We start from the raw sequence: 21239 nt of genomic DNA, 5'->3' as shown, positions 1-21239 counted from the left end.
GCATTACCTGGTTGGAGCTGGCCGGGGCGCTGCTGCGCTGCGGCTGCAGTGGGGGGAGGCGGGCTGGCCCCTGCAGGCCCGGCGCCCCTGGTGGGGCTGGCGCTGGCCAGAGCCCCTGCGGGCAGTGGTTGGCCTCTCTTTAACAGCTGCTTCTGTTCTTGCTGGCGGAAGCGGGGAGGCACCTCGCGCGGCAGGTAGCGGGCGGCGGCGGGCTGCTGGCCACTGGCAGAGGTGCGCTTGCCATTGTTGCTGCCAGGGAGCGGGCCGGCGGGAGTGCTGGTGCTGGTGCCGGTGGGCTGGGGCGGGCTGGAGCAGGCCTTGGTAGGTTCTGGCACTAGAGGGAACAAGACAAAAAGAGCCCAGAACTTCAGTGACATGTCCTTTAAAACCCAACCCAGACCAAAGAAGTAAAACAAATCTGGGAAGAGACGGCAAGGTGGCCGGAGACGGGGCTGGGCTGAAGGCGGTGCTCCGAGGTGAGCCAGTTCCCACAGCCCGACCACGACCCCGACCAGGCTCCCCATCTGCGAAAGGAGGCCACTCAGGTGGGTCAGAGCAGCAGTCCTCGCGCCTCAGATGGTCCAGCCCAGGCGACCCGGTGGCGGTAGCATGGTACTGTGGGAGGGAGGCTGAAAAGACGCATTGCCCAGAAACTCACTTCCTGAAGCCCCAGGCGAGAAACAGCACTGGGTCCCCGGACCACACTGAGAACCACCAGTCTTGGTCAGTGGTTTTTCAGAACTCAGGGGTCTTCCGATGTCCACGAACTTATGAATGTTTTAATTCTGATGACAATCTAAAAATGCCAAAATGCTCTCCGAGGGCGCAGTCGCATGGAGGCTTCCCAGTCATATAAAAAGAGAAAGGGAGCGGGGCTGGAGTGGGGCCGCGGGGCGGCGGCGAGGGAGAGGAGCCCTCCTTCACGCGCCCCTGGGCTCCGGAGAGCTCGCCCAGGACCTTGAACATCACCCCCAGCTGCCCCCGCACTCCCTGGGCCCGTCTCCAGTCTCTGCTGGGCAGTGCTGCCCACGTCAGTGCCCATCACCCTTCACGCTCCAAGGGTCAAACAAGAGTTCTCTGGGGAGACGGTTTCTCACCTCAGAGAAGCGACAATCAATTGGGGAATAAAAAGGCAGCACACAGGGAGGCTGTGGAGGAGACCGTGGTTGGTCACGCGGGGGACGGTGGCCGCGCGAGAGGGACGTGCTGAGGACCAGGTGCGGAACAGGCGGCCGCTCTGCTGCTGCTTCACATCGATTGCGCGTAGAAATAACTTCGGGGTATGAGTTAAAAATGTTATTAAAAGTCATCTCACTTGTTTTTCAAACCTACTAGCATATTTAGAAATTGTTTCTGTGGCTTGTGTGTGGGCCTGAGGTAGAGCCCGCGGAACAGCCCAGGGGGAGAAATGGCACTATCTTCTCAAAAGAGGTGAAGCTTGAACCGGCTTCTCAGAAATACCCTACGTTTCAAGAGCTACATGTGCTCATGAAGGCCGAGAGTGAGCCGGAGGCTGGCAGGTGTCGTCAGCATGGGTGATGACCGCTTCGCCGGGGTGGGGGGAGTCCACCCTCGGGCTGACGGCCTCTGCCAGAGTCCCGAGGCCCCCAAAGCAAGCACAGTGGCCGCGGGCACACCCCCGGCTCACTCCCGCGCTGGTACCTCCAGCTCCTGGAAGGCTCATGCTGTGGCTGGTGGCAGGTCCTCCCTGGGCCCTGAAGGGAAACCCTGTGAGCAGAGGCGGCAAGCGCTGGGCCTCTCCGTAGGGACGCGGGATGCATGCCTCCAGGGGACGGCAGCGTTTTCCGGATCTTCGTGGCCAGCAGTCAACATGCGTCCTCACCCTGGTGGGGGGCCTCCCGTGTGGGTCGTGCAGGAGGCGCTTCTGCCAGCTGCACGTCCATCAGGCCACGGGTCTGCCGACAAGTCAGTCCCTTCCTCTCCTCCAGCAGCGCCAAGGCCAGGGCCCTGCCGCACGGATGTCACAGGCGGAACAGCTGGGTTAGGGGGCTCTTGGCTGGTTTTATTGATGGAGCATCACCAAATCATGTGTTTTATTTAGAACAATTAAGACAGCAACCACTGACCGGCCCCACAGCTGACAGCAGGCTGGACATTCCGGTTGCTCTCAAGCTTCTCATTTTTTTCTTTTAAATGAGGACGACACCTGCTGGCGAAAAAGGTGGAAGAACCATCATCCTGTAAGGAAGTCAGTCATCTCAACAATTTTCTTTCCTGGAAACCAATTTCTGCTCAGTGAAAATTTTTAGCCAAGTCCTCGACAACTCCCGCCTGTTTCTTTTCCAAAACAACAGGCGATGGTGTGGGCAGGGTTCAGCCGCCCCCAGGCTTGGGCGGCTCTTGGGGTTCCTTTCCAACCTGCCGTGGACCTGGTGGTCTGAGGGCCCTGAGAGGGGGCCCCACTGGCGGCTGCCACCTTCGCGTGCAGCAGGCCCGGCCCCGAGCAGAGTGTCCATCCAGGACCGCGCGCCCCCAGCCTGGTTCCCAGAGACTGAAACTAGGAAGCGTCAAGACCTACTATGTGCTGACTCAGCCCCAGGGCTGCCAAGAGGCCCCCTGTACCTGAATGCGATCTGCCAAAGTTTCCTATTGCAACTGCTTGAAACTTTCCTACGTCAGCGCCACCCATTCATGTCCGAGCGCCGAGCGCGAGTGAGGAAGGCAGAGCCCCGAGGTCCCTGGAGCGGGGGAGGGAGGTCACAGTGGTGCGTGGCGGAGGAGATGAGGGCGCAGACCCAGCTTCCTCATTTTACCCCCACAAAACGTGTCAGACACCTCCTATTCTCTCCTATTTACTTTCTTGGGAAATACTTCCTGAGCACCTCTCCCGTGCCAGGCGCCGAGAACACAGGAAAAGAAGCAGATGTAGCCTCTGTCCTGACGTGACCTAGTGAGACAGACGTTATCTTACTGCGCGGCATAAGCGTCCGCCTGCAGCAGGACGGTACAGCAAGAGTGGGACAGGGGATGCCGACTTGGGCTAGGGGCTCAGAGAAAGTCCCTGTGGACAGCGACAGCGGAGCTGAGCGCGGGGACGGGCCAGCCCGGGGCGCGTGTACACGTGTGTGCAGGTCTGCAGGCCGGCGCCAGGTGGGGAGGCCCTGGCCTGCAAGGGCTGCATGTCTTCCAGGAGGAACGTGGCTGGGGCTCAGCACCTGCGGGAGTGCTGCCAGTGAGGTCAAGAGGTGGGCACAGACTGCAGTGGATTTTGGGGTCCTGGTGATGGCTGGGGAGCACGCGAGCAGACTGGGGGATGGAGATGCTGGGGAGTCTGTCCTGGGAAGGCGTCCCAGGGATGGGCCCGGAGGCGGCACTGCTAGAATTGCTGCTGGGGCCTGCCCCACTGGCTGGAGCGCACCCGGCGGAAGCTCCCTCTGCGGACCGCTCACCACCCTCACCGCCTCTGCAGAGTGGGGCACAGTGCCCAGGGCACTGAGGGCTTCCACCGCATTTGTTACCCAAGTCGCACTACCAAGACATTCTTTTCCTTAAAAATTCATTCTGAAATACTTTCAAGATGCACAGAAAGGCATAAAGACCCATGTGCTAGTGGGCCGCGTGTGCTAAGTGTAGGTATGCCCACACAGGATAAGCAATGGCTCCATGAGACTTCACCTCCAGAGCCCAGGCCCCTCGCCCGGGCTCACCACCCCCACGGAGACATGGCAGATGTGGCGGACACAGTGGCTGCTGCTGGGGCTGCAAGCTCAGTCCTGCCACTTACTGCTGATGACCCTGGGGGAGTTCTTCACCTTTGTCACTCACTGTGCCATCTGAAAAGTGTGGGTGGCAGCTTCCTGGCAGTGGACGGTGGGGGGTGACTCTGCCCTTGAAGTCAGCAGCACACATGGGGTCCCCAAATCTTCCTGAGGGAGCAGCTCTTCGGGAAGATTCTTTGAAATGACTTTCTAGGCGATCCCTCCCCTGCCTGAACTCGCTCTGCCTGAAACAGTAGAGACTCCTGCTCCCTTCAACCAAATCCTGGCCAAGAGCACAGGGTTTTGGTTGGTTGGTTGTTTTTTTTAGCAAGTTCCATATCCAGGTCTTCCACTTGACAGCAGTGCACTGTATGGTAGGAGCTAGACATTTAACAACTATTTCTTTCATGAAATTGACTGACTTAAGTACACCGTAAGTCAGAACCTCACGGGCCACACTGGCTTGGGCACCCACCGTATTTCAAAAGTAACTCTTTATAGGTAATTGCTAATCACCCACAAGGGACATTTTAGCCCACACATTTTAACAAGTCTTATTTCTGAAATTTGAATGCATCTTACAGCTGTGCATATACTGAAGTTTCCTCACTCACCTTCCAACAGTAAGACATTATTAAATCAATGATAGGTTCTGTAACTGATGACATCTGAGAACTTCAGAAATAGAAGTTTTTGTATGATAAAACAGGCACCACACAATGCCAAAACATCACAAAATTATGCATCAATTCCAGTCATTTGGAATATGTTTTTAAAGATCGAGTTTCTCTAAAAAAAAAAAAAAAAATTCAGTGTCTTAAAATCTTAAATTTACTCAAGTACACACGATTGCTTTCAACTCTGATTGCAAAGAGAACGGTTCTCTTTTTCTAAGATAATCAGTGCGTGCAAGGGCCGTTCCCATCACTGCCACTTCTCCCGCCACCCCGCGGCAGCCAGGGCTGCAGCACGAGGCTCCCGGAACAATGGGATGCCAGGAGAAGGCTCTGGGCGCAGAGGCCCATCTGCCGGGGTGTCAACGGCCCTGTGGGGCACAGAGCCCGTCTGTTTGTTTTGTTGCCGGCTCCTGGCTGCTCTGTTGCCATGGCAACTTTTGGAGCCCAACTCAAAATGCGCACAAACTCATTAACTACTAACTACGGTAGCTGAGTGTCTGCTGCTAATGAGAAATGCTGTTTAGAGATATTTCCTATTCTGATGTGCTACAGTTACCTCTCTAAAAGGCATTAAATTAAATTAAATGCTACTTTTAATAGATGGGATAATATGAAGTTAAAGCAAAATTGTTTCAATAATGACTGCTAACAATAAGAATCATTTCATTAAAAGGGTACTGTGTTGACCCTTAGAGTCTTCTTAGAAAGTACACGATTTATCACACAGGAAAATATTTCTAAGTTTTTTTTTTAAATAACAGCAGGTTGATTTAGAAGGTTAAATAGAAAGTTCTGACTCCAGCCTGTGTCCAAGCATAGCGGCCGACGCGGCACCTGTCCGTGTGGACCCGCTGAGACACCACCTGGGCAGACAGGAGGGCAACGGCCGGCCCTGCGCTGTCCTACCTGGCACTGCCCCTGTGCTTCCCCAGCACCACCTGACCTCGGCGCGCGGCAAATCCCCCGGACCATAACAAACGCCTGAAACAAGCAGCAAGTCCTAAGTGCCATGAGACACTGAAGCTTAAAGGAAATGATGTCTCGACTGTGATCTCCCAAGTGTCTTCTGCAGGAGGACCTGTGTGTGTGTTCCTTAAAAAGCCGTGGGCCCATCCTCCTGGGCTGCTTTTCCTACCACTGCCAGAAGAGGGAGCCCGTGCCCCCTCGCAGAGACCGCCGAGCAGGGAGGTAAATGGCCAGATTGCAAATGAATCCCAAAGGCCTCCTCACCGCTCCCTGGAAAGGGGGACTCCCCCAGGGCTGGCCCGCATGCCCACCCGCACCCCTGACACACCACTCTCCTCTCTGCCACTGGTTCAGTGCCTGGAAAAGGCCCCACTCCCGCCAGCCAGCCCCCAGGAGTGCTGTTCCCTCGGCAGGCGGCGTCCCTTCGCCCTTGCCTTTCCCTTCCCGCCCACGAGGCTCTCTCAGCTCAGGGCACTAAGTCCAGGCCCAACGTAGATGCTTCTGCTCCATGTGCTCCGACAATGAGCTCCTGTCCTCCCCGGCCACCTGTGTCATTGTCATGGCCACGCTTCTGTCCACCCCCACAAGACCCCGGTGCCATGCAACAGGAGCAGACCTGTTTTTTAAAATCTTTTCCTCCCCACAGCACAGTGCCAGGCAAGTGGTGGGTCCTCATGATTCACCTGCGGGACCCAACAACTGACAGCCAGCTGGTCTCCCAGTCCTGCCCCAGCCAGCACCTGCCCCCTCCTCCCTGCCCACGCCCAGCTTGGTCCTGGGAGCCCTGGGACAGCACCACTGCCTCCCTCCTCGCCCCAGCTGCTTAGAGCACCTCCAACCTGGCGCGCATGGGGATCTTTCTGAAATATCTCATTAAAGCTCCGATGCACCCTCTAGTCTGAAGATCATGCCAAAGTCCGAGGACAGCATCAGGATCTGAGCCAGCCTCTCCACTCGTTACTGCCCCAACTCCCTCCTTTTCTCGGGGAGACAGTCTGTGAAGAGCTCGACTCTCCAGGTGGGAAGACATCTTGGTGCAGAGCTAACCTGGAAGGGCCCAGTCTGGACATACACTGACGTCACTCCTAGGGCTCTCCTCTTCCGGAAGCCGCTACCCGTCCCCGCAGAGACGGCACGGGGAGCGAGGTGACCAGGCCCTCGCAGCGCCGATCCTTTCAGGCAGAACATCAAGGATGAACAAATCACAGTGCATTTGGTTGCGTTCACTTGCTTGTGTTCCCGCCTCTCCTCTGGGTGCATCCCATGGAGAGCAGGGGCTGATCTCTGCCTGTTCAGGGAATCAAGAGCAAACCTGACCCAGCATTCCAGCGGCCTGTGCCGTCTCGGGAGCTGCGACCGCACCGCGACAGGGACGGGCTGGATGCGCAGCAGCCTCGGGCCTCACGCTGTGACGAGGAGCCACACACACACGGGACAGGGGCTGAGGCCGCAGGAAGCCAAGGGCAGCCCCGCGTCTCTGCTCGACTCAGGAGGTATGAGAAGCCAATCTAATAGGAAAGCAAATAACTCAATAAAAAATGGCAAAACATTTGAACAGAAAACATGCAGGTGGCTGAGATGCACACGAAGACATCCAGCGCCGCCAGGGACAGGGGTCAGAGCCGGGGGACTGCGGGCCTCGAGCGCCGCGGCTAACATGGGCCCCGCCATGCGCTGGTGAGGGTGCCCAGTGGAGAAGCAGCCCCTTTGAGGAGTGAGGTGCGCCTCATCTAAGCTCCAGCCTTCCGCTCCCACAGATTCCGAGGACAGGAGTCCGTGAGGACGCGGGTCCTGGCGGAGCCCGGGGCTCACGGCGGCTGCAGGCGCACAGCTGCGGGCAGGCGGAGGCAGGACAAGACGAGACAGAGACAGACGAAAGCTAAGTGAGCAGGGCGCGAGTGCGCGGACCCCTGCGGGAGGCCTGGGGAGCAAGTCTAGGGGAGCAAGCAGGCCCAAGGTGCAGGGCCGGAGAGGGGGGCGGCAAGCGTGCAGCAGGCCGGTCACCAGGTGTGTGTACGCCGAACGGCTCCGTGCACGCGCTAGGTCTACCGTGTGTCGGCGCTCAGCGAGACTGCTGGCCGCAGGAACAGTCTGGAGCACACGATTTCTCAGAGAGCAGGCTGCCAGCTGTGTTAGGCTACTCACGCAAGCTCTACGTGCCGGGCCCTCACCGAGGAGCGAGGAGCGTAAGAGCATGTCGCCGTGGGAGGGGTGTGCGGTGGGGGAAGAAGTGGCAGCGGCTCCCCGGGCTGCTTCCTCACTTTCCTCTAGGATCGGATCAAGAACTTACACACAGGAAGCGCCAGCTTGGGCTGTTTCGGTCAACAGTCCTCCTTCTAAATGGTCCCCAGGCTGGGGACAGATCACGTTTGCACACTTTCATCCCACGAAGAGCAGTCATCCACTTACGCTGGCTCCCTAGGGGCCTGGCAGTAACCTGAACAACCTCCTTAAATATCCAGCGCCATGGCTAGACACATCTTATAAGGTGCCATCCCATAAAGACCTCATATAATGAACGTCTGAGGAACGTCTTTCAGCCGTATTTGAAAGACCCTAAGTTACTTTCCAGAATGACCACTGTGACGGTGGACATGTGACAGCGCTGCCTCTGCGCCTTTATATGCTGACAAGAAGACCTGGCACTGACAACCAGCAGGTGAGGGTCCTGGTTCTGCCACTACCAGTGTCAAAATTTGCACAAATCATTTAACCTTTTTGAATTTCATTTCCTATCCAACAAAGGAGTAGGATAACCTCTAAGATCCTTCGAGTTCTAAGATTTTACTAATTTTGCAGTAAAGTAAGGCAAGTGAAATGCCACCTTCATAACACAACGGTGCTGATTGTGCTAACTAGGTCCTTAGCTGCTGGCTTGTAGGTGTAACTCACATCTCAAAACAACACTTGGCGTGGCCAAGCCTCTGTGAACACGAACACATGCACGCTTGAGGGATGTGGCCAATCCGATCAAGGGTGACTCAGGAAACACAGACCTGCTGCTTTGTGGCCACACCTGCTGACTGGTGCTGGAGGCCTGGGAGGCCGAGCGGATGGCAATCGCTGCTCCGCCCATGGAAGTGCCTCCTGATTGGCCGAGTGCAGAGCCGCGGGTCTCATTTCTCTTGGCTTTTATCTGTATCTGACTATGGAATCGGGAAGATAAGCTTTCCATCTCAGCTCTCACTACATTCCCTTCCTGTTGAGAAAAAGCTTTCTAAGCATGTTTAGAACGAGCCTTAATCGCAGTACAGTGCACACAGGTAACTGGTGACCCCCGAAAACTTTCTCGCCACTGAGAAAGAAGGCTACTGAGAGTGGTTTCCACTGATTTACCTAAACAAAAGCACACGAAGGTCTTCACATTAACACAACAAACCGAATCCACGGCAAAGCTAAACGCATGACTACAAAACTTACAGTCCTTTCCAACAATGCTAGGAGAATATCAAAATACTTGATTTATAAGAGCATATGACTCAAAGCCACAAATCATCAGTCAAACTAGGTTTGAGCCATGTTGGGTCACCGAGCTATCTGCTCAACTTTGAGCTTTTGGTATGACAACGTCTACTGTATGAAAATCTGGCAAGAACCCCCTAGAAAGTGCCTGACCCTCGGACATTGGTCCCGCCACAGCAGACACAGCACGCCTGTTGGTGGTAATTCTAAACAGCAACCCGACTCCCTTCACCCCAATAGCAGAGCCACAGGCTCTCTTTGCGTTAACAGGTGACTGTCTCTTCCGGGGTCACCAATGCAAAGGCAAGGCCGGGCATGCACAAGGGACACTCTGTGGACAGGCCCCCAGAGGCTGGCGCTCGGCTTAGCCCAGCTCCTCACGCGGCAGGGACCGCAGGCGCTAACTGGGAGCAGAGAAAGTCAACATAAAACATATCTATGTGTCTGTCGTCACAAAGAGAAAGAAGTGTTCGAGGATGGCTGACAAAATGCTAACTGTAAATATCTCTAGATGGAGGGATTTCAAGCGAACTTTTTTTTAGATGATGCTAACCTTATCCTCCACAAGAACACACTGTTTGTATTTTTCATTACAAGAGGAAACTAAGGAAATGATGAGCGCAAGCAGCCCCACGGGAGGCGAGAGGCAAGGAAAGCGCGCAGGAGCTGCGACCAGACCTGGAACCCAGACTCTGCAGGGCGGCAGGACACACAGGGCGGGCCAAAGCAGGTGGGCACCTAGGCGGAGGCTTGAGCAGGTGGCGGGCCGGGCCCTGCAGCCGTGAGCACAGCCGTCGAGGGGCTTCAAGCACACTCACCCGCTTGGCCTGAGCCTTAGGGAGAAAGTGACCTAGTAAGAAATCTCGAGTCAGGATTTGAGGAAAGAGAGACGAAATTTAGTCTCACTTGTAATTCTGTAAAGCAGATTTCCTAGAAACCTAGTTTTCAGATTGGGAGGGCCGGGCTGTGGAGGCAGGCCACACATTAGATGAAGTTAATAAAAAAGATAAATTCCTAGCAAGATTCAGGTCCAGGTGACTCTTTCAAATGAAGATCCAAGTCCAAGCCGGGTGGTGAGGGCCAGCTCAGGACACTTAGGGGTAAATACGCTGCACCAAGGCAGACCCATCAGGGAGGCCTGGGCTACCTTCAGCAAAAAAGTACAGTGGAGCTATAGTGTGCAGACTGCAGTGTTCTCCGAAAACATTTCAGGTAAGTCAGTGTTTAAAGAGGCTACCTTCAGACCGAGGAGGTGCGTGGAGGCAGCACTAGGTGAGGCACCAGCAGGAGCGGGAGGCCTCGGTTGCACAGCAGGGAGGTCATAGCTGACTGGGTTTACTCTGAGCTGATTGTCAGGATCCAACCAGTTCAAGTCTCTTTCCGCCATGTTAACTGATTCAATATATTGATATTAAACGATCTAATTTGTGATTGTAGCCTTTCTTTAAGATTATTCACTTCTTGGACTCACTCGAGAAAAACTAAACTCTTTTTTGGCTCCAACAACGCAGGGCTCTGGACAGTGCCTGGCGGTCAGGGCAGGTCCAGGGCGCTGGAGCGTGTCCCGTCTGCTCGGGAGATGACGCGGCTGGACGCAGAGGCAGGATGGGGCGGAGCTCTGCCCTGCTAGCTCTGTGGCTGGGGTGCTCTGCCACAGCCCCGAGCGCCCCCTCTGCTGATGCAGGGCTCTGACAAGGCACAGGCCCTGCGGGCGCGGAAGCTGCCTGGGGAAGGCTGGTCAGCACCTTTCCCGGGTGCGGTGAGTTCGAGACCTTTCGGGTTCTCTGGTCCTGCCATTTGCGAGCTGCGGTCTTGGAGCCTCTGTCAACATCCAGTCTCAGCTGACTGTGCTCACAGGAGACAGTGCCAATGACAATCAGGCATGGTGTGAAGGCAACTGCTAGGAGAGGGGCCGGGCTCAGGCTAATGCGGCTGCAGCCGGGCATGGGTGCAGGGGAGCAAGGTGGCCACAGCCTCAGCTGTGCAGGTGCAGGAGAAGCCGTGAAGGGTCTGGAAGGTCAGAAGAGCAGATCCCTGCAGTGCAGGTGCACTGAGCCTGGCCTGTCAGGCCCGCTGGTGCCACCCCTGTCCTGTCGGGAACTCGGAGCCAGGGCCATGGGCAGTTACTCTGACTTGAATCAGTGATGATGGAGTGTGGAGAAACGGAAGCCTTGATGCTACTAGGACTCATTCGCGAGTTACCTAATAGGCATTGTTAGATTATTTGTAATTCAGAAAGCATTTCTTTTTTGTATAGAAGGACATTAATAATCATTATTACAATCAGTGATAGGCTGGTATGAAGTTAGCGGTTCCTGACAAACTGAACCCACAGGAGCGGTAGATCAGAGAAGACGGAAGGAGAACATAAAGACCTACTAGGGTTGGCGTCCGCAGCGGAAACACTCAGCAGAACAGTACCGGAAAGTAAGGACGCAGTGTAAGGCAGCAGGGTCCTGGCTCACTCTCTGTGAACTGTCAAGTGTGTTACCGCCTGAAGACAGACGGCGACGATGACGGTGACGAGAGACATAGCTGGGACTCAGGTTGCAAAAATTCAAAATGTTAAAAAAAGGAAATGAAAGATTCAGAACAATTCTGTAATGCTAGATGACAATGAAAAGAAACCCTTTTTTTCTTATTCAAGATCCTAAGTTGGCATACGCCCCAGGACCACAGCTGTCTAGACCCTTCTGAAAAGAGGTCAGTCCCCACTGGCCCTGGAGTGTGAGAGGCGTGTCCTTCTGAAACCCACCTCCCCCTGGACACCGAGCAGGGCTCCGAGCCTGTCTGCCCAAGTCCCACATGACCACAGCTGCCAAAGGCCAGCCACTGGCCACGCTACCCTCTCAGCCGCTCCACGGTAAATGATGCTCGCCCTGTGCGATCATGGCATCTGAATAAGATGACAGATGAGTTTTACTTTGAAATCTAGAAACCGCCAAACCAAAGCAGAGTTCCCAGAGTCGCGGCCTGAGGTGGCCTCACCCAGGCTCTTGGGTGAGCGCCACAGGCCACAGGAGCAGGAACGGCGGCCGATGCAGCTGCCCCTCCAGGCAGGCCTCACTGTGGTCCCCACAGCCTGTCCGGAGCAGCTCGCTGCACACCTTCTCTTCCTTTTAAACACGATGACACCCAAGGCTGGAAGGGGGCAAGCCCCTGCCCCGCCACGCTGGTGACTGCAGCCACTGGGGTGCCCATCCCTGCCAGCCCGTGTGGCCACAGCAAGAGCCTGGGGGTGCTGCTCCCTTCTACTCGCTCTCCAGCAGGCCCACGGGCTGCCTGAGTCACCGTGTGGCCGCCCCATCCCCACCAGCACCCACTAACACAGCAACGTGCGGATTCTGGACTTGGAGAATAAAGAAGCCTTTCACACGCCGGTGAGAAAGGAGGGAAAGCGCATCTCCCCAGGATGAAGAGCTGGCAAAGAGAAATTGGAAGTTTGAAAAAAAAATTCCATGTCCTTTGGTGGTTCTCATTTAGCAGTTTAGTCTTTGTCTGGTGGAAATCAAACCAAAGGAAAATTAAATTATTAAGAAAGTTAAAATAAAATTCTTTGGCATTTTAGAGTAAACAAATGCCAATGATTCGCAGATGCAAAGCCAGTGAAGAAGGAAGAATTTCACAGTGAACTGAAAAGAACAAACAAACAAAAAACCAGATTCAAAGGCAAGGTTAGGTTTTGTTCTCAACCATCAATTTTTTAAAAAGTCACCATCATCACAAAGTTTGATATTGACGTAAAGCATGTCCCCAAATGAAATAGACTTACCTTTGGTTTTTTGATCAGCAGCCTGAAAAAAAAAAAATCAGAATCTGTTTAGAATAATGTTTTATTCAAGTTTATAAACAGACATTAATTAATACTAAAAATTTTAAAAACACATTTTTTCTCAGTTAACTTATTAAAATATAGTATTGGGGAAAATGCATCATTGTCTGCACGGGTGACTATATCGATCTAAAGGCCAAAGAAATCTTAGAAGCTATTCCATTCACCCTCTCTAGAGCTCTCCATTTTAACATGGTCAAAGTATGCACACAATTAAACTAGGAGCTGCATTAATCTAGGCAAGAACATAAAAGCAAATGGCATAACTTGGTATAAATGCCATAAAATTCATTGACAGTAAGATTTCCAGGAGGACTTCGAGCTTTTGAATATTTACTAGTAGGATTTATAAAAGGACATTTGCCAAAGCTACCAACGCTATTTCCAGTTATTCTAATGAAATCAGTTAAGTGGCCCCTTCCTCATTTCTTGCACAGGGTTGTTCTGGAAGGTCCGTTTCAAGTAGAACAGCATGGACATTCCTCACCACCAGCGAAAACCAGCCTTTTTAAAAACACCGCTCTGATGGTCTAGTTCTTCGAGGAAGCCCTCCTGGGCTTCCGCCTGTACTGATTTCAGTAGCGCAGTGTCTGCTTTTCACTGGTTACAGAGGCAGCTGTTGGCTCAGGGGAACGAGGGGGCTTCGCCAGGCCGCTGCCCACAGCCACGGAGGACACCGCAGCCACTCTAACCGACCTTTTTCTGAGCGCCTTCCTTCTTTTTCTTTTCTTCCTGCTTTTTCTTTTTCTTTTCTTCCATCAAACGTTCCTCTTTTTGTGTTTCTTGTTCTTTCTCTCTGTTAAATATAAAGAGTGTTTAAGTCAGAATTTCATGTGGGGCAGGAAGAGCACCCACCCGATCCCGTCCACCACCCTCACCCCCCAAGCAGGCTGCGCCCTCAGCCCCCGGCGCTGGACGCCTGCCTTCTATCAGGTGGTGCGGCAGGGATGCAGCGGGTCAGGGACCGAGCTCCGAAGTCTGGCCAGGCCTGAGCGGCTCAGCATGGGCTTGGGCGCTTGGGGGCACCTGCACAGCCCCACCCAATCAGAGCCGTGGCGGCAATTCTCATGTACATTCTAATCACATGCTCCTCAGGCAGACTGTCGTTTAGACACAGGTCCCCCCGCACGGCATGTGACGTCGGACGTGCGGCGTGGCAGAGCAGCTTGGCCTGGGGAGGCGGGCCCCCTGAGCGTGGTGTGAGCACTGGGCCAGCACAGCAGGGGCTGCCAGCACTGCCCCCCATGTGCGCCTCACGGGCAACGCTCCTGCAAGCACTTCTCCTGGCCATGGACATGGTGTGGGGCTTCCTCTGGAGAGGTGCTGGGGACACTGCAGGAGAAGGGGCTCTCCCACTGCTCCCATGGGGCATGAGGGACCCTGTGGCCGTGAGGGCCTCCGGGGTGATCCCAGCCACCAGCCCAGAAAGGGCGGGCTGGGTCCTCAGCGACCTGACAGCCGGCGGCCTGCTGTCTTGCTCGGCCCTCTCAGCACAGACACTGGGCTCTCCAGGCCTCAGGCCCCTGGCCCCACCCATGCTTGTCTCTCACCATCCCAAAGACATGGGGACACTGGCGCTCCACTTCAGGCCGCCGCGGCACTCGCCCGCCCATGGTTAGCTGCGCTTGGCACTGAGGACCGGCACCCCGAGGGCCTCCCCACCAGAGAGTGGCTCTGGGAGGGACTGTGCTCACCCTCGCTTCCCAGCCTCTCCGCAGCGGGCGCCTGGGCACTAGGGCTACTCTCACGGCCGACTCTCCCCTCAGACATGCCCGTGGCCCCCAGCTCCCGACTGGGCCCAGGCTAGCCCAGAGGAGGGAGGACCACGGACTGAGCAGACAGAATGCCAGACACGAAGCACAGCAAGAGAGCACCATCCGTCCATAATGCTGGTCTTGAATTTTTAGCTTTGGGTTTCAAATGTGCACGCGCGGCTCATACACAACTACACCTGTGGGCCTTCCAGCCGAGTCTCAGTCTGCGCATATGTTGATGCTGTCATAATAAAAATAATTTAAATTGACATGGGGGGGGCACCTCAACACAGTGTTTTTGAAACCAGGGCCCCGCAGCGTGGGCCGTGGGGCAAGACCAGCCCTTTCCCCCCTCCACGCAGGCGGCAGAAGCGGTGGCGAGCTCTCACCAGACGCTCGCAGCCAGCACCTACGGGCGGCCCTCCCCGCGCTGGCCTAAGGAGCTGCATGTGGCGGTGCAGGCGGCAGCAGGTCCCCTGGTCCAGGGTCATGGGGAGCCACATGGGCCCTACCAGGCAAGCGCCATGGCTCCTCCCTGCAGTTATGAGAGAGGCCCCAGACCAGGCCAGCGCGTAGGCTCCCGGGGAACCCTCTCTGCGGTGCTGCTGCAGGCTCTCCCCCTTCACATCCATCGTTATATTCAGTGCCTGGATTGTAGAATGGACCTCTCAGGGGCAAGCTGTGAGCCGATTCGTGGTAAATGGTCCGATCAGCCACTGGCTTGAGGCTGTGGCCATCAGGACTGTAGGTGGGAGCCCTGGAAGAGGATGTGAGGCGGGGCAGGCGCCAGTTTGCAACTCACACAGCTCCTGACCTCCAAAGAAGAAAGCAGCAGCAGCCCAAAGGCTTCCCAGAGAGGTTGGAGAGCATTTGCAGAGGTCAAGGCTCTGCCCCTGCCCCGGACCACTGACACCCCCTGAAGGGGCACCAAAGGCCCAGGCTTGTGTCCCAGAGAGCTGTCTGTGGTCAGGGCACCCTAGGGAGCTGTGAACATGGTGTTTCTGACACTGATGCCTCCGGGGGACTGGTGGTGACTGGCACCACTGGCCAGTGCTGTCTAACACCATGGACCGGTGTGAAGAGAGTGTGGACACTCTGGTCAGGTCACTTTTGAAGGCTGTTAACTGCTCCTGGTCATCCGGCACCGCCTCCCGGTGCTGCTGCCCATTTTGTCTGGTCCAGCATCCGGGACCGCCCATCCCCACCTTCAGACTGTGGCCGGGGCCGCTGCGGTGTCATCTCAGCGTCATCACGTCCCCCTACTCACAGGCTGCCACCCGCCCCAGGCCCTTGTAGACGGTCAGCGCCATCCTGAACGAGCAGCCTTTTGTCTGGGACGTGGGCACTGTGGACACTACTGAGGATGAGAGGCCGCCTGTGGCCTTAGAAACTGTCTCCCCATCTGTTCACTAGCCATGTTGCTGTGGCTCCCGCGCCTGAGTGGTCCTGCACTTGTGCACGCGGGGAGAACCCACAAACGGGGACTTGTCTCTTGCTGGCTAGCACCCTGGGTGCCCAGAGCCCTGAGACCATGCGCTTCAGTTTCTCAGCCTTAGCTGCTCACCAGAACCACCCGGCAAGTTTTGAAAACTCAGTGCCAGGGCTGAAGCCCTTTTCTGTGTAATCTCTAGGCCCGGAACACAGGCGTCGGCAGTTCTCCAGGCTTCCGGACAACTCCGCTGCCCAAGCTGGGGCAAGCGACGCTGCAGAGATCTGTACCCCCACCAAGTTCGAAAGAGCTACTACCTCAGATGCCACTTGGCGGAGTTATTTTCACACCACAGGTGCAGACCCTAGGAAACCCGCCCCTGCGCAGGCGCTGCTGGGCGCGCGGCTGCGGACGGCTGGGAAGGGGCCAGCCTGGCAGGACGGTCGCCGCGGCCGTGACTCATTCCGACCCGCAGCGCCACAGGCGCCGTCAGTTACCTTCAGGTGTTACACCTAACACAGCAGGCAGGATCGCCGCGCTTCTAGAAGGTATTCATTAGAAGATGGAATAAAAACGATTTTTGCTTAATACCATTACTCTGAAAATTAAATCAATTAGTCCGCTATTCCCCAGCAGCACAGCGGAGGCGTCGCGGTGCTGGTGAGACAGGCGTGGACGCAGAGCCCGCGGCCGGGGACACCGCTCGCCGCGCGCTGCTCGTGGCGCGAGACCCCGTGTGGGCCTGTAATCGGGTTTTACCTAATTTCTCGCTAACAGTGATTTATTCTAACTCCCAGTGCACAATTTCTGCCAATTTTTTTTTTTTAAGATTTATTTATTTATTCCTACAAGCACTGGGTACAGTCAGAAGCGCGGGAGGGTGAGAGAATTCACCAGAGCCAGAGCGGGGAGCAGAGCAGGCAGAAGGACCGAAGTACACTGCTGAGGGGCGCAGCGGGCGGCAGGAGAGGTCTGCGTGCCATGTGGGACCCTTGCCCGGTGGCGGGGGATGGAACCGGCGCTGCAGAGGCTTGGGCAGCTTTGCAGCCAGCGCTCAACCGCTGTGCCACCAGGGGAGGCCCAATTTCTGCCAATTTTTGATTAATAAAAAGCAACAGCTAATCACATTTTACTTTATAAAGTGATGCAGGCTTATGGAAAAAATACAAATAGGACAAAAAGATAAGAGGGTGAAGCTTCCTTCCCCAGAGCCCACAGGTCCTCTCCTGAGAGGGGACACGTAAAAAGCTCCTCAGGAATCTTTAAGAACCTTTTCTGGGCCTCCCCGGTGGTGCAGCCGTTGAGCGCTGGGTTGCGAAGCTGCCCACAGCCTCTGCAGCACTGGTTCGATCCCCGGCTGCTCCCCGGCCACCGGAGGAGGGTCCCGCATGGCGCGCAGGCCTCTCCTGCCGCCCGCTGCTCCCCTCAGCAGTGTCCTTCGGTCCTTCTGCCTGCTCTGCTCCCCGCTCTGGCTCTGGTGAATCCTCTCACTCTCCCGCGCTTCTGACTGTGCCCAGTGCTTGTGTCAATAAATAAAAATAAATCTTAAAAAAAAAAAAAAAAAAAGAACCTTTTCTCCACATGGACCACACGTTTATCTATCAGTTTAAAGAAGATAACGAATGACCATGTGGCTTTTCTCAATAACACGCTCCCGTGGAAATGGAGAGAAACCCCCACACACGTGCTTGGGGGCTGCCCTCACCAACCAGTGCGAGACGGCAGCGCCTGGGACGGCGGGGGCTGGGGCCCTACAGCGCCCCCACCTTCCACTCATCACTGCCTCTCAATAAAGAGCGTTTGCTTTAGAAAGACTCTACAAACGCCGGCCGCAGAGCAGGTAATGTGCTGTGATTTTTCATTTTTGTGTAGCTGGTTTTTTTTTTTTTTTAATAGAGCTGCCAACTATTTTTCTCTTCCTTTTGCCAATTTCTTTTTATAAACATTCACTTTTTGCTTTTTACACTTCCATCCTCCCCCAGTTTAAAACATGAACACTTCTGGCCTCCCTGGTGGTGCAGGCGGTTGAGCACAGCGCTGTGAAGCTGGCCGCAGCCTCTGCAGCGCCGGTTCGATCCCCGCTGGCCCCAGAGATATCCACATGGCGCACCAGACCTCTGCTGTCTCGCCCGCTGCTCCCCTCAGCAGTGTATTTCGTCATTCTGCCTGTTCTGTTCCCCACTCTGTCTCCGGTGAATCGTCTCACCCTCCCACACATCTGGCCTGTACCCCGGTTCTTGCATAAAAATAAATACATCTTTAAGGAAAAAAAAAAAACACCAAAACAAAACATGAACCCTTCCCCCACCACGGCATTCCAGGACCTTTCCGGAGCCTCCCTCCAGCTCATCCTGGGTTGGGGACTCTCTGGCTGGAGCACTAAAGTCCTCTGGTTACTTTTTTTTTTTTTAAAAAAAGAGGCATATATTTTTATTTTATTTATTTGTTTTTGTTTATTTGTTTGTTTATACAAGCACTGGGTACAGTCAGAAGCACGGGAGGGTGAGAGAATTCACCAGAGCCAGAGCGGGAGCAGAGCAGGCAGAAGGACCGAAGCACACTGCTGAGGGGAGCAGCGGGCGGCAGGAGAGGTCTGCGCGCCATGTGGGACCCTCCTCCCTCCTCCGGTGGCCGGGGAGCAGCCGGGGATCGAACCGGGGCTGCAGAGGCCGCGGGGAGTTTCACAACCCAGCGCTCAACCGCTGCGCCACCGGGGAGGCCCTCCTCTGGTTACTTTTTAACAATTGTTTAATTGTGGTAAAATACACACAAGACGTATCAACCACTTACAAGTGATGTCACATTTGCACTGCTGTACAACCGATCTCCAGACTGTCCCCATTAAACAACCCCCAATACCCCCAGCCAGCCCCTGGCAACCCAGGTTCTATTTTGGTCCCGTGAGTTTGTCTACTGAGAATCTCACTGTGGTTTTGATGTTGCATTTCCCTAATGATTAGTGATGTGAGTCATCTTTTCACATTTATCTTTTCGAAGTTTTTACTCTTTTTGTCACAGTGTAACTCTTTATGTGAAACTTGTTTGTAATCATTTCTGTCAACTACGAGTGACACAGGGCTGAGCTGCAAACCCCTCGGTACAACTTCACCACCCGCAATGGTGATGATTCGGACTCCCAGGCTCAGCCCATCCTGCAGCTTCCCGTCTTCCTCCCTGGATTACGCCCTCGATTTTCTGGAAAAGTATCTTTTCAAGGGGCCTCCCCTGGTGGCGCAGCGGTTGAGTGCTGGGTTGCGAAGCTGCCCGCGGCCTCTGCGGCGCCGGTTCGATCCCCGGCTGCTCCCCGGCCACCGGAGGAGGGAGGAGGGTCCCACATGGCGCGCAGACCTCTCCTGCCGCCCGCTGCTCCCCTCAGCAGTGTACTTCGGTCCTTCTGCCTGCTCTGCTCCCTGCTCTGGCTCTGGTGAATTCTCTCACCCTCCCGCGCTTCTGACTGTACCCAGTGCATGTATAAACCAAACAAACAAACAAACAAATAGATAAAATAAATAAGACATGCCTCTAGAAAAATTAAAAAAAAAAAAAAAAAAAAAAAAAAGGAAGGGTGTGGGGACGGGTAATTTTTGGAGACATGCTTGTCTGCCCTTTTTGTTTGAGAGGAAACTTGCTAAGTATGGAATTCTGGGTTGAGAATCAACTGTGAGGCCTCCACTTTACGCTGCTCCAGCACTCAGCACCCACACAAGAAGAGTCTGGGGCCATTCTGATTTTCAGTCCTTTTTAGGAGACCTTTCTCCCCGAAGCCTGTCTCTATCACCAGAATCCTGGACTCACGAGGCTGCACCGGCTGTCTGTCTCCTTCACTGCTTGAGCTAAACGTTGGACTGATGCTTTCACAATAGGGATGCTTCTTTCGGCTCTTTTTTTCAAAAACACTCTGATTTCTAAATTACGGCACACTGAGCCTTTTGCATAGATTATCTATCATTCCTACTTTCTATTCTGTTCTCAATTTTCTTTTTTTGTTCTCAATTTTCTAGATACTCAGTTTAACCAGGCCTTCCAATCTTACTGGGTACCTTATTACACAATATTTAAAATTTTAATAACTTTCTTAATCTCTGGGTAATCTTTGCCTACAACGCCTGTTCCTGTCTGATGGCTACAACGTTGCCTCCGCTCGAGCTGAGGGCATGGATTAGGGTTTTTCTGAAGTTCTCCTGAAACCCCACCACATCTTTCTCTCCTTTTGACGTGAAAGGCTTCGCATGGCTCCCAGGTGACCGCTGGTGGCTCTGGCCACTCTGGGTGTCTGTTCGTGAGAGGCACCAAGAACCCACGAGCTTTGGTGCACGGGCAGGGCTGGTCTCGTGAGGGACTTTGCTCTACTTTGGCTAATTCAATTAGAGCTTCCTGGCAGTGTTCAGGTTAGGAAAGGCTGGTAAAGTGTTATTAGGTAAAAAGGGAAGGGGAATGAAGGGTATTCTGTCTAGTCCTCACAAAAATATTTATGATTTTTAATTATTCAATATGTATCTAAATAGCTGCTCTGTGCGGGAGATACTCACTAAAACCTTGCAGACAATATGAGGTGGGTAAGACATAAAGTAGTCTTAGGCCTGGAGAGGCACAGACCCCAACAAGAAGGTGCAGGCAAGACCTGGCTTCTCGTTACCTGTGGGGAGACTGGGGAATAAGCAGAGAAGGTAGTGGAGACGTGTGTCCAGGACCTGGTCGCAGGCGGGGCCTGGAGTAAAGGCCACGGCACACAGAAGGCCAAGAACATGCAAGTCAGAACTGAATGGGCTGCCTGAGGACCATGGAGTCCTTAAGTCATGGAGCCACCCAGTAAGTCATCCAGGACTTGGAGGAGAGGAAGGGACAGTCTGGGGAGCAGGCGCAGAAGGGGAGAAGCGTTTCCATGTGAGGACTAAAGGGCAGCGTGGTCCACAGAGACGCAAGGTCTCCCAATGGCCACACCCTTGTATGATCCTCTCCCTGGGGTGTGGAGGGGACCCTGGACTTGTTCTCACCCTCTGAACACAGCAAGGGTGATGGCGCCCCCTCTGGGCCAGGTGAGAGGGAACTCGTTGCTCCGGCAGACAGGGTCAGGCTCCCGACGGGCTAGCCTGGAACAGTTCCTCGAAGGCTGCTGCTCCAAGGGGTGACTTTGGCCGACAGGCTCGGTGAGCGCGGACGCCCACTCTTTCCCAGCTAAGGCCCCGAGTGGAAACCAGCCCTGGCTTTGCCCACAGCCTGCAGGGGAACGGCTAAGTCACACCTGACCCACAGAAATTGCCAAGAAGTGTGAATTGCTCTAAGCCACAGTTTTGGGGGTTAATCGTGATGACGTAGAGAAAACTAAGGCAGGCAGCAGTTTGAGGCTTCTGGGGCAGGCCACGGCGGAAAAGCCCAGGACAGGCGTGCTCTGCCGCTGAC

At 54.7% G+C, this 21239-nt stretch overlaps 1 protein-coding gene across 3 annotated transcripts in view; it reads right to left on the bottom strand.

Moving 5' to 3' along the window:
- Window positions 1-21239, bottom strand: part of TNRC6C (trinucleotide repeat containing adaptor 6C) — an 89567-nt gene that overhangs the window by 43466 nt on the left and 24862 nt on the right. For all 3 annotated transcript variants that reach the window (XM_037494848.2, XM_054689489.1, XM_054689490.1), the window contains exons 2-4: window positions 13353-13452; window positions 12597-12618; window positions 8-334 (exon numbers count right to left, since the gene is read on the bottom strand). In XM_037494848.2, the coding sequence (XP_037350745.2) occupies window positions 8-334; window positions 12597-12618; window positions 13353-13415 (412 nt within the window). In that variant the 5' untranslated portion in view covers window positions 13416-13452. The remainder of the gene's footprint in view (window positions 1-7; window positions 335-12596; window positions 12619-13352; window positions 13453-21239) is intronic.

Source organism: Talpa occidentalis, unplaced genomic scaffold, assembly GCF_014898055.3.
Source record: "Talpa occidentalis isolate TD23 unplaced genomic scaffold, MPIMG_talOcc4v2.1 talOcc4.7, whole genome shotgun sequence".
NCBI lineage: Eukaryota > Metazoa > Chordata > Mammalia > Eulipotyphla > Talpidae > Talpa > Talpa occidentalis.
Note: the sequence above shows the minus strand (reverse complement) of the source record. Positions and strands in the feature narration are given on the sequence as shown.